This window comes from Cucumis sativus, chromosome 1 (genome assembly GCF_000004075.3).
Source record: "Cucumis sativus cultivar 9930 chromosome 1, Cucumber_9930_V3, whole genome shotgun sequence".
NCBI lineage: Eukaryota > Viridiplantae > Streptophyta > Magnoliopsida > Cucurbitales > Cucurbitaceae > Cucumis > Cucumis sativus.
The window spans coordinates 24,423,685-24,436,885 of record NC_026655.2 but is presented as its reverse complement, the minus strand read 5'-3'; the positions used below and the strand labels follow the sequence as shown (position 1 = coordinate 24,436,885).

The window sequence follows — 13,201 nt, the reverse complement described above, 5'->3', positions numbered from 1 at the left end:
AGTTTAAAGTTTATAATAAAGCTTTACACAATTAAATCCTATCTTTTTTAATATTTTATCATGCACCAAAGTTTAGAGTATAAACGGATATTTGTGTAGATTATTATTATTATAAGAAAAAAAAGTAATATATAATATTTGATTTCATTGGAAGTTGGAAAAAAGAAAAGAGAAAGAGAGAAGTGAGGGAGTGGTGTGTGTGTGTGTGTGTGTGAGTGTGTATGTAATGAGAGGGAACAAAGCAATTAAAAAAAGGAAGTTTGTGGAACACGCAATGGGCAACGTGCACTGTCTTCCCCTCAGTCTCCTGTCTCCTAAGTCCTCTCATCACCACCACCACCCACCAACCTTTTCAATATTATTATTATTATTATTATTATTCATTCAACCCTTTCTCTTTTCTATTCATAACATATTTTATTTTAACCAAAATTAGAGATATGAAAATGGATTTTTATTGGAAAGGTAAAAAGATAAAAAGATAAAGAAAAAAGATGTAAAAAGAAAAGAAAAGAAAAAAGATATGATGCTGCGCTGCTGCTGATGCTGATGCTGCTTCTCTGCTGCTGTGGTCTGCCTTCTCTAAGCAAAACAACAAACCCCACATTTGGCGGCACCAACACATTTTTACTTCCTTTCTCATTTCCATATATATATATATATCAAATTACATTTTTTAAATAGCAAAATAAATTAAAATATTTATATAAGTTTATTTGTTAATATCAAAACATATCAAATCTAAAATTTTAATATGGGTTAAATATTTTGTTAAATTTATTATTTTTTATAATTTTTCTTAAATTTATTTTCCTTTTTCTTTTTCACATTTTTACAAATGAAGCATTTTTTATTCTTTAGTAAATTAATGTACGTGAATCTAAATTTGAATCGAATGTTTAATCACAAATTTAGGACAATTTGAATTCGAATGAGAAGAATGTATGAAAAGTTAATATCTATCAATAGGGTGTATTACTTTCTAATTTTTCTAAGATACATGATGCATGTGATTAGTGAAAATAAATTATTCTAAAAGAGACGTGTTAATACAATTAAATTATTCGAATTTTCACGTTAAAAACTAATTTATTATAAATTTAGAACTACGTGAACTAGATCGTTATAAAAAAGTTTAATTTGACGAAAATGACACGATACGTATAAATAAAATAGGTTATTTTATTATTGTTATTTTGTTTTCTTGAGAAAGAAAAGAAAATGAGAGAAAACAAATGGGGTGCATTAATAAGGAATAATAAAGACATAGATTTTGGTGGATCAGTAAAAGAAAAATTTTGGTTGTCACAAGAAGCCATTATGATTGCTTATCCCCTTTCTGAATCCATTCTTTAAAGAATATCCATTTTCAGACTCAATCTTTTTCCTTTTTTCTTTTTTGAATTTCATCTCCCTCTCTCTCTCTCACTAGAATTCCTATTTAAATGCTTCATCATCTTCATCTTCATCCTCGTGAAGAAGAAGAAGAACAAGCTTCAGCAATGGCGGCCAACAACACAGAGTGAGAGAATCCTGCTGGAGAAGCAGGGCACGTGCATGGCACATGCCATATATACACAAACACATGATACACACACCCTCCACTGCACGTGCTCCCTTTCTCCAACATGCCTCTCTCACTCTTCCACTCTCTTCTCCAATTTCCATAATTCTTCTCACCTTCTTCTTCTTCTTCTCCTCTCACTGTTTCTTGTTTACCTAAGAAGGATTAATTAGGAGGCTATTAGTAAAATCATGTTTTCTTTAATCTTCTTCTTTTCTAATCAGTTACTAATTCCAATGCAGGGAAAAAAAGGGATAAATTTGAGTCTGGAGACCATGAGATCAAGAGGGAGCTTTCTACTTTGTTTGTAATAGCAATATGCTGGAAGCGTTTATGTATACTAATCCCTTTGTTATTGCATTCAAATTCATGTAAATCTATTAATCATAAATTGGGAATTTAATGCGAACGAACGTTTGGTTCATTTGTGGGTACGGATTCAAGTTGTACTTATGGATATTTAATGAGCCATGATGTTATGATATGGTTGGAGAATGAATTATGAAATTATGAATAATGATGTGAATTTTTGTATTGTTTCGAATGGAAACACCTTTTATTTTGACTTTCTATAAATAACTAAATTTCTAATTTTATCTCTACTTTAAATTAGAGTTAAAAATTAGTTATATGTTATGTTCGTTGAAAGATTAACCAAAAGCAAGATTATGATTAATTATAATCTAATTCAGTGTCCACTAAAACGTTGAAACTCAAAGCCAAAAAGATATTTCAAAGTCTAAAAATCTAAAATAGAATAATAAAATTTAAAATTTAATTAAGAGACCATAAGAAGTTTTTGGATTAATATTTTTTTTACTTTTAAAGTAAAATATATATATGTATATATATATAATTTTAAGAAAATTTGTTTATTAGATCCCTCGGTATAACACACTAGATTTAATATTTAATAAGACAATAATTCATTTTTGATGTTAACAAAAGCTTACCTAAATTAGACTTGTACATATATATTTGAAAATCAAGAAATCTCGAATTAAAATTTCTAAAAACTAAGATATAATTAATTTTGTTATTTTTTAATTAATTTCAATCTAACGGAGGTGGTTATATTTAGGATTTACTTAAAGTTTATTATAGATTAAAATTGATCAATCCAAATTTTATCGATTGCAAATCTTGGATAGAGGAAAACGTTCACTACCTTTATGTTAACGAGAAATTTGTAATTTGAATAAGAGATAGAGAGGTGGAAGTGAGATTATTGTTTGGTAAGAAGGTAATAATGAAATCAGAATGGGATATGATTAGATAAATGCATCATTATTAAATGGAAATTGATGAGAAAAATTGTCCAAAAATGAAACATTGATTTAAAACAGAAATGGGAAAGAAAAGAGAAAAGAGAAAAGAGAGAAATGATGTAATAAAAGAGAAAGAGAGACATAAATAGAAGATTATGTCAGAAGGGAAAGAAGATGGCGTAAACGAATGAAAAATGATTCATATTTGGTTTCTGAACCTCAGGTGATTTCTCTTTTTCTTCCACACACTCATCTCTATAATTTCACTCTCTCTTTCTCTCTTACATTGCTTGCTTCAACCCTAAGTCATCCTTTTTAACCCTTTGCCTTCAAATGTGGGGGATTCTTTCATTTCCATATCCCTATTTAATTTCACCCCCATAACTTTTCTTTCAATATTATATTGTGTGTTTATCCATGCACTCTTAAATGTAATAAATTTAAAAGTGTAGACCAAGTGTGTGCTTGATTTTGGATTTAATTGTGTACTGTATGTAAACGGTAAAAAACGACAAATTATATGACCTAGTGATAATTGTAACGATAACAATAATGATACTGATCGATCAAAAGTAGGTGTGAATGAATATAGAAATAATGTTACGGGCAACAGTGATGGCCGCAAAGTAAGCACAATACAATAAGTAAGAGTGAAGGCTAGAGAGAGATAAAATAAGTTGGTGTAACCACACCTCGTCTGAACCGCTTTTATGTCTAGGTGAAAAGGGATTGATTTACTGTAATGTAAAGTGTTTATATTGCACATACGGAGTATTGCCATCGAGTATGTGAGCTCCCCCTATCTTTGATGATGAGTCGATAGAATTAAGCTCCTAAATCTAATACAACTTGCAACTATTAGTTGTGAATATAATGATTTTTCAACTAATTTAACTATTCATTGTCACACATGATGAAAGATTAACTTGGACAAACGACCAAACTCCAAAAGGTTGTATCTTTTTTTATTGTTTACGTTCAGTGCAGCAAAACGTTGTTATTCGTCTTTTGTCATATTATGTTGTTTAGAGCAACTTACAAAAATACGATAAACACTGATTATAAATGAGCAAGCTAAGTTTGCAACTATATATATACAAAACTAGAACCGTCAACCACCACAACGTTGCGAAAGTAAATGTGACAAATCCATCGTTATAAGTAAAACATGATTAAAACACAGTCTAAACATATCTACGTTTGTGACCCTACTTCTTTGTTTAATTCTAACCTCAACAATTTTGAAAACGAGAGATCAAAACATCAACTTGTAAAACAAAGATAATTACAATCTTATCTGATCTAGATACACTTAAACTTGTAAGTTTAGTACATCAACCACAAAGATAAGAGCGAAGCCTCGAAATCCGAACCAAACCTAAGTACTTAGTTTGATATCCAAAATATCTTTAACTGCATTTTTGGACGGTTAGGTTTTTAGGATTTGAATGGCCACCCTACCTCGGTTTTTTTCGTAGAGGAAAGACCATGAAAAAGATATATAAATGATTCATATGTGATGTAATTAGTCAAATCAGTACAAGTTTTTTGGCTTAAAAAGTGGGGGGATATTATTGTTCTCACCAATAGTTGTAGGACTTATTTGAAGAAGGGAGGGGTTTAGGGTTTAGGGTATATGTGGAATAAAGTGTTTAGGGCATTGGAAATTGAAGTCAAGTGGAGGAGGGGATGAAGTTTGAAAAGGGGAGAATTGATGATGAAAGAAAATTGGGAGTTGGGGTTTAGCTTATATTGCAAGTAAAAAAGAAGTGATTCTGAGATATATATATTAAAGAATAAAAAGTGAGAGATTTTTCACACGCAATGCACAAATATAGAGGCCTTCTTCAAAAACTAAAAACAAAACACATTATTTTCTTTATTGTCTCTTCCTTTTCTTTCATCAATCATTATTATTACCAAAGACAAAGACCCATCTCTCTCTCTCTCTCTAGGGTTTGCTCATCCTCTCTTTGTACACGTGGGGTTATTAAATGAGAGACTTTCTTGCAATTAACTCAAAAATATCTTTAACTTACCTCGAAAAGTTCGTCATGAAATGAGTCTGTAATGTGATGTAATTTAAAGTTTGTAGCGTTTTGGGTTTGATTTCTTATACAAAAACTTTATTTGTTTATGGAGGTCTCAATTCAAGTATCTTTTCCACTGTTTTCATGTTTCATAATCTCATTCTTTTTGTTTTGTTGTCTATTCTCATGAAATTTGTAGTTAATATGTTTACGTATTAAGTTAATATATTTGTAAGTTGAAAAATTTGTATTTGATATACAAATTTGTGTTATTATGTTAGAAGTATATGATGCAACTTTTGAAAAGTTATTATGTTAGAAGTATATCACGCAAATATGAAAAAGAATAGTAAATTTTTCAACTTTAAAAAGTATCTTGATTTTTTAAACGATTAATTTTCTACATAAAATAGGTTCATAAACTTTGTTAAATAAGTTCTTGGATGTTTTTCATTTTTGCTTTTGTAATTAGGACTCTAGAAACTGATATAACAAAACAAAGAAATTGAGCAAAAGTAAATTTATGGTACTTACTTTAGTATTGAAAATTTACCACACACTACCTCAATAAATTGCTAACACCTAAGTAGCTTTTAGAAGTATTAAAAAAACTTGATCATTCGACCAATTTGAACTATGCAGCTATCATAAGGGATGAGTTTCAAAAGAATTTTAAAATATATTTTGAGTTGAGTTATATGATTTGTACCACGATCAACCCAAATTTTATTATTGTTTAATTATAAATTTTTTAAAAATTGGGTTTAACATATTTAGGTAAACCCAACATTTTGTTCATTCCAAAATTTCATATTTTAGTGAAAAGCAACCCAATGCAACAATATTGAATTGTATTGTTCAGTTCTTGTCAATAGACCTCGAGTTAGTCCATAATTTACCTCCAACTCAACTGTATACCATAGTAAGCTATTATAAATTGGGTATACTTTACCCAACAAATATTCAATAAATTAAAGAATGCCAAATGGATGTTTGTTAAAAGTGGTTTTCAAAGAGTAACTTAGGCTACTCGCAAAATATCTAAGAAAAACTCTCCTATTTGAAAAGAGTGATCATTGATTAACTAAAAAATCAACCACCACTTAGAAATTCAACAACTTTTCTTTTCCATCATCCTCACCTTCTCTAAGTTTTTTAATGCAACACATTAGCCGTTTGAAGCATTATAAAAAGAAAATCTAAATAATGGGTAGAATCAAAGGCATTTCATCCATTTGGTGCTTAAAGTTGTTTGTATCTCACAATAACTTGGTTTACCTTGGCTTTAGACAAATAAAAAGTTGAAAACATTTAGATACAAAAGACTACCTTATATGAAAAGATAATCATGTACCTTGTGAAAGATCTTGTTTGTAAACATAGTGAACTAGGGGTAGAGACTAGTTTATCATTGATTGACAACTACAGTGACCCAATTTAGACATTGAAAACCAAAAATAATACTAACCAAAATGGTATATTTTAACCTAGATCTTGGGATAATTTTGACATTGAAAACCTGAGTTTGGCAGAAGTGAATCATTATAAAATCACCAACTCAAACTTTTTGTCAAATAAATATAATTCATCCACCTAGATTTCATGAGACATGTGAAAAGCATGGGTAATTTAAAGTGAAAAATTGTTGATCTTACTCAAATATGACACAAAAAATACCAGCAATCTAGGTCTGTCGAAGAAAACAAAATTGCTAAACTGCATTAGTTCAAATAAAAATAGAGAGCATCACACAGGCAACACTAGTAACAAAAACAGTGAGAGATTCCAGCGACGTATAGACGCACTTGTTCCTTGAATACAATGTCTAAATTGGTAAATTTAATCCTCTTCCTCTCCCTCATTTTCGGCAATGTTAAAGTACCTGAGTTCGTACACATTCCTATCTTTGTTGGCAGCAATCACTCGTAGCCAATCTCGCACATTGTGTTTCTTCAGGTACTTCTTAGTCAAGTACTTCAAATACCTAACCAGAAAAACACAAGTTTAGAAGAAAACAAGGTTGTTAAACTTGTCTATTTTGGATCCCCACAGTGTAAGGAGTTAACAAGTCATGGAATAGTTTTTATAGCAAAAGGACTCCTTGGGGCCAAAAGAGGATTGGAAAGTTAAAACAACTAATGAATAATGCTAAATGCTAGAAGAGAACATGGAGAAACTAATACGATTCAGATACTAAACTTCTACGGCCAAACAATTGAGTAAAACAGATTGTGTGTGTGATTAGTAAACTACAAATCAGACGCATCATCTTGAAGGAAAATATAATAACAGCTGGATAATTGGCTAATAACAAAAAAAAAAATTACTCGCACAGTAATCTATTTCTTCCTATTCATAAACAAACCTATGAAATGAACACTTTAAGTAGACGAAGCAAACTGTGTTTCTGGTACGATAATGGAAGGGAACTACCAAGTAACTTTCTAGTTTGAATAGCCTATTCTTTCCGAAAATTATAATAATAGAAAACTGGCCACAAGTTTCATAATCGGAGCTCTCAAATTGTTTACCCACAAATCTAATTCTAGAATCAATTACTCAGCCATAATGCCAACCCTCATTCGAAAAATGGAATCATGTTTCAAACATAAGAAGCCTAATTTTCCCCTTATCATAACAAATCTAAAACACCCTAGGACAAAGTCCAAACACGCCATATTGATTTATCACACAATAACTCGTCTTGTGTAAACATTCAAAACGCTAACAAGTAACAAATCCTCAACCTAGTGACTCATTTTCATACAAAACTTCATCATGTAGAATACCCACATTCGAAATAGAACTTCCATCGATTCAGAACAAACTACAGATTCAAAAGAGGGGAAAAGTATACCTCTTGGAGAAGTTGCTGTCAGAAGTGACGGTAATTTTACTCTTCTCGCGAGTAACAGAGACGGAATCCCCAAGAGCTCCAGCCTTGCCTCCAACTTTAATCCTCTCGAGAAGAAACTTCTCCAACGAAGCAATGTCCATAATCTTATCTTCCACTGGCTTAGAACAGTCGATTGTGAAGGTTACTCCCTTCTTCTTCCCCTTGGGACCGGCTGCACCTCCTCGACTCATTTTCGATTAAAGAAAACTCTACAGAAACAGAAAGAAAAACCAATGAATTGAAGAACATAAACAAGAATGGGATCGAGGAAAGAATTATACGAGAGAGGAAGAGAGAATACAAGTTAGTGAAGAGAAGTTGAGGATTCAGATATCGACGGCCGCCCAATGAAGCCCTAATCGAGCTAGGGTTTATATTATATAGGAGCAACAAAATGGGCCGTTCATGGATTCTAACTCCATGGACTTGGGCTTCAAAGTTTATATAGATTAATGTTCATGGGCTGCTTGAAGTTTACCCATTTCAATTTGGGAATTTGGAATAGATGGTTTTAACTCCAACACATGTATATACTAATTTACATATACTCAACAAAAACCTAAAAATACTTAACAAAAACCTAAAATATTTACAGTCTATAAACTCAAATAAAGAAAGTCCAGGATGCATGATCATCTTTCATAAATTTCATATATGACCTTACGATTTACTAATCGCGTGTCATCCTAATGCACGAATAACCAAAGACAGTCTTTCATCTCATGGCATCTCGAGACAATGCATGTCAAAGTTCGAATAAAATAAAAGTCTGAAATACAGTAGCGAAATGAAGAATTCTTTCATCTTTCATCTCGTGGCATCTCGAGACAATGCATGTGAGAGTTCGAATAAAATAAAGGTCTGAAATACAGTAACGAAATGAAGAATTCTTTCATCTCGGGACATAGTATGTCCGAGATCATGTATGTTGGATAATTTTGCTATTTTACATTGTAGGTATGTGGAAATTTTCCGTTCTCAAAATTGTCTTATACTTGTCAGTTTATTATATTTTTGAAAAAACCCGTATATTTAACAATATAGTTTATCTTATTGTTTAACAACTATTTTTCTTTCAATAGTGTTTTTATATATAATAAATTTGTTTGGTTTATTATATGCTAAAAGGTGTTTGGCCAAAGGATTTTGGAAGTATGAAAAAGGAAATTAATTACTATATTTGAAACAGCAACTTGAGACATTGCATCTACATATATCTAATGTTCTCTTGGTGTATTTATGCCAAAAATCAAACACTTGTAGTTACTCTTCTATTTGAGGATACTTTTGGAGATTGAAGAACTACTTGTTCTCATTGCCTTCTTGAATCTATTTTTAGCTTTCAATCTAACATTGTTTTGTGGAAATGCTTGTCACAAATTGAATAAACAACATAATCGAAGTATAAATCATACTTATTGAATAAACTATAAATTTAAATTTAACTTTCAAATCTGTACAAAGATAATTCCTGTTTTTGCAATAAACCATTTGCATTAAGAATCAAGATGTTTTTGTGCATCTACTCTTTCCTTGACCTTTCTTTCTCAAATTTGGTCTACAACCAACCAGCATAAGACTATCAACGAATGGGAGGAAAGATGCGAGAATAAGGAGATAAAACAGATTCTTTCACATACTTGTTGGAGTTAATGGTGTCTGGAACCCAGTGGATCTCACTCATATTTGGTGTCTCTACGAACACCATCTTGAACTCTCCTACCTTCTCAATCTTCCCTCTCTTCCCTGCCCTCAGCACCAGATTATTGTTTCGACTGTACGAAAATATCCCATTCGTTAACCGTATAATGTCGCTCGGCTCAACAACATCACATTCATCTCCCCATAGCTGGAAGTGAACCGCTGCTGTCTCGTCGGCCACCAGTGATTGGCATACCTTGTTTTGTCCTTCCATCGTTGTCATGCCTTTCTCCAAAACTATGAATTGGGTATTCACTTTGTTCTGGGCTGCTGGCACCAAATCCTTGAGAGGTATCATCATTTATCTGCCCATTTCAACTCACTCAAATAAACAACCAAATAGTATTCAATAAAAAACTGGATTTGGTGATGCAATTTGTAAATGCCTTATGTGATCTCAACTAAAGCAAACATACATGGAAGGTTCAAAAACTTCACTCAGTCATTTCGACAAACAGGTAGAGGACGCTTCTAATTCCTTACTGTGATAGAACTTTTCCAGACAAAATGGAAAACAATAACGAAGTTCCTTGAGAAGATGGAGAAATGGAGAAAGCAACCTCGAGGAGGTGGAAGTGATCAGATTTCCTAATAAGGAGATCATGTTGATTTTTGTTCATCACCTCTAATGTGTAGTACTGAATCAGGCAACATTACAATGAAGCAAAAAACAGACAAAAACACATATAACAATACCACACAATCATCAAGTTTTCCATTCAATTCAATTAAAAAACTTTAGCAGTTTCCATACACAATATCACAATCAAACTAAAACCCAACAGGCAAAGAGAGGTTAAAAAGTGAATGGGTGATTCAATTCTAACTTTGATTAGAAAACACAAGGGAGGATACTGATGATCATAAAACTTTTTCAAAATAAATATATATGGAAGAAAAAGGTAGAGCTAAAACTTTTGGGATTAACTTGTAAAAGAAAAAAAAAAAGAACAAAGGGCGATAAAGAAATTGGAAGGCTCAAGACGAACTCTTACCGATCGATCTACTAAGAAGGCTAGAAGAAGAAGGGATGCCGCATCCGAGAGCACGAATCTGCAACCGCTACTTTATGATGTACTCGACTAATACAAAACCCACGGAGCGGCCCAAGACTGGGGAGGGTGAGAACTGCCACCGGAACTGCCCAGGAGGATTTCTTTCGGTGAGCTTACTCAGCATTACATTTTTTAGAATCTACAGATTTTTTTCATACTCACCGTTGCATTTTTATCTATTTTCTCGAAATTACAAGTTGGAATTATTGTTTTGATTCGAATTTGATAGAGAAGTAGATTAAACAAAATTGATTTTTGTTGAAGATGTTTGTCTATATCCAATGTTTGTTTTACTTTGAAGAAACGAGAAGAATAGTAAAAAGGGAATGCATGGAATTATTGAAACTTGTAAAGTTGGTCAATTCAAACTAATATATTTTAATCTTGCTAACATTTGCAACTACATAATCAACAACATTTTCTATTTACTTGCACTACTGACTTTCAACATTTTAACAAGTCCTAATTCTTCTTTTAAAAAGTATGTTGGACACTGTTGTTTAATTTGGAGAAGCAAAAATCAACTACTAGAAGAAAGAGAATTGTTCAAACAATGATCAATCAACCTTAAAATTTGAGATTCGATTCGATTTTTCATTGAAGTGTAGCTGTTTACACCAACCGTCCCAAGTCTTTGTTAATTCGGGAGGAGGAAATTACACATGCATGATATAGAAGAACATTGTAAGTCATAAGATAAGGTCGAGGTGAGAGTCTTAAGACCAAATGGAACAGAACTCTTCAGAAATAAACCAAACATTTCATTCATAATACAAGAGTATTCACCTCTCCATGTTTACAAAGAAATTTCTTTCATGAATTGAGCATCTGAAGTATTGATATTTGCCAAATTGGTGAAAAGAAAATAAAACTAAAAAAAGAATGGAGCAGTAAGAATTCTAAGCCTCAGAATGAAACTATTTTATTACCCTCCAGGGTAGAATGAGAAGAAAAAACAAAAAAAAAATTATTCCTTGTGTGAGTAGTTATCAATTGGAAGGAACTTGGCGTATCGCTCAGCCTTCGCTCCTGATTTGTGTTCATAATATTCAACGACTGCAGCGCCAGCAAGAGCAGCTAAGGTCAAAGCCTGTGCGTGCAACCTGACAGTAAATTTGAAGAACCATAACACATCAGGATTGAAACTCATTCAGAGAAACGTGGAAAATAATGCAAAAATAAACCATTTAAAATGTTCTGTAATGAAAAACTTCTATTCTTTACATCTGAACTGAAACGAAACAAAAAACTGTGGACTTTTGCACTCAAACTTCTGTCAAGTTTTTCAGTTTAGATCCCCAATACATCATTTACAAAATTTTATCGACCTTCTATTGGTAGTCTGTGTTTGAAATCTCAAATGTAATAGTCCTACCAAGAAAATGAAATAATGCGAAGAGCTACATTGAAGGCGTGTCTCGCATTTCCAATAATTAGACAATGTATTTTAAAATTTTAATGAATGAAAGAAGATTGGTTCAATACATGCAATTACTTCTGATCATATAGTTAAAGATTGTAAAAAAATTGTTTAAATTTGTCCTTGAATCGTTTTTTTTTTTTATAAAGAAAAAGCCAAAGCTCTAATCCATGAAGACACCAAAAAGTGATGAACGCACAAAAGCACAGAAGGCAAAAGCTAAGAGTGTTTTGGGGAAAAAGGTTCAAGGTTTTCCTGGAAGCTGTTTCCGATTACAGTTTCCAGAATTCTAGAACAAACACAAAATCAAGTTGTTGTTTGTTAGGGAGAAACCGCAATTTTTCTCCTTACAAAATCATTAACTCAATTATCAAAATTTAACCTTTCTCAAGCCATCCAAAACATCCATTCAAACAAAGCCAAGGACCCAAAAGCTTCAGAATTTCCTCAAGTTTTCACACCGCGACAAGATCCCCAAAAGAGGGTAGGTTTTCAAAAACTTTCATCCGAAAAGGTTAATTCAACATCAATTCATTCCAGAATAATAATAATAAACAAAAAAAACTCCATAAATAATCAGCAATAGCAGAATCTCAAATCCAGAATTAAAGAAGAACATCAACATCAACAATCAAACACATAAAATTAGAAACTCACCTAGCGTGGATGATCTTCACACTGGTCTTCATATTTGGTTGAGACCAATTGTACGCAATAGAACCCGCAATACCGCTAAGCCACAAAGACCCTTCACACAAAACAACAACAAAAGTTCAATTATAACCCAAAACCGTAACCCCAAATCAAAAAGAAAAAAAAAAAAAGATTAAACATAGTCGATCAATCAATCGGAGAAATCAACAAAAGGAAATGGAGGAGAGGAAGGGATAAGTTGATTTATACCGACGGTGCGAAGCTTGTGCTCGGAAACCCAGTCCCTGAGAGATTCGAGTTTGCCCTTGGGTTCAGCCATGGATGACGGGAAGAGAAATCGGCGAAGGAAATTGAAGAGAAAGAGAGGAGAGAAAATACGGAGGGTTCGGAAAATGTGAGAATGGCGAAAGAAGAGCGAGATATTTTATATTTATTGTCAAAGAAAGGAAAGGAAGGAAAGTCGAATTTGCCAAACGCTTGAAAATCAGTGGGCGGCGGGCGGGGAAGAAGAAACCACGCAGCTCAAATAATAAACATTAACAAATTTATGTTCTTTACGTTCTTACCTTTAAAATATTCCCACTCTTACAAATTGAATTCTTACATCTTAGTT

General features: G+C 32.3%; 3 protein-coding genes across 3 annotated transcripts; all 3 read right to left on the bottom strand.

The window, feature by feature from the left end:
* Positions 1-6,490: 6,490 nt before the first annotated feature.
* On the bottom strand, positions 6,491-8,181 carry LOC101204829 (60S ribosomal protein L22-2). Its single transcript, XM_004135559.3, has 3 exons — positions 8,060-8,181; positions 7,720-7,967; positions 6,491-6,846 (listed from the first exon to the last, which is right to left on the bottom strand). The coding sequence occupies exons 2-3, from the start codon at positions 7,947-7,949 to the stop codon at positions 6,702-6,704; spliced, it is 375 nt and encodes a 124-aa protein (XP_004135607.1). The 5' UTR covers positions 7,950-7,967; positions 8,060-8,181; the 3' UTR covers positions 6,491-6,701.
* A 976-nt stretch (positions 8,182-9,157) lies between these two features.
* On the bottom strand, positions 9,158-10,802 carry LOC101205318 (SOSS complex subunit B homolog). The gene is made up of 2 exons (XM_004135561.3): positions 10,455-10,802; positions 9,158-9,764 (listed from the first exon to the last, which is right to left on the bottom strand). The coding sequence occupies exon 2, from the start codon at positions 9,758-9,760 to the stop codon at positions 9,341-9,343; it is 420 nt and encodes a 139-aa protein (XP_004135609.1). The 5' UTR covers positions 9,761-9,764; positions 10,455-10,802; the 3' UTR covers positions 9,158-9,340.
* Positions 10,803-11,241: 439 nt separating this feature from the next.
* LOC101204590 lies at positions 11,242-13,125 on the bottom strand. The gene is made up of 3 exons (XM_004135558.3): positions 12,838-13,125; positions 12,592-12,682; positions 11,242-11,617 (listed from the first exon to the last, which is right to left on the bottom strand). The coding sequence occupies exons 1-3, from the start codon at positions 12,905-12,907 to the stop codon at positions 11,482-11,484; spliced, it is 297 nt and encodes a 98-aa protein (XP_004135606.1). The 5' UTR covers positions 12,908-13,125; the 3' UTR covers positions 11,242-11,481.
* Positions 13,126-13,201: the final 76 nt, after the last annotated feature.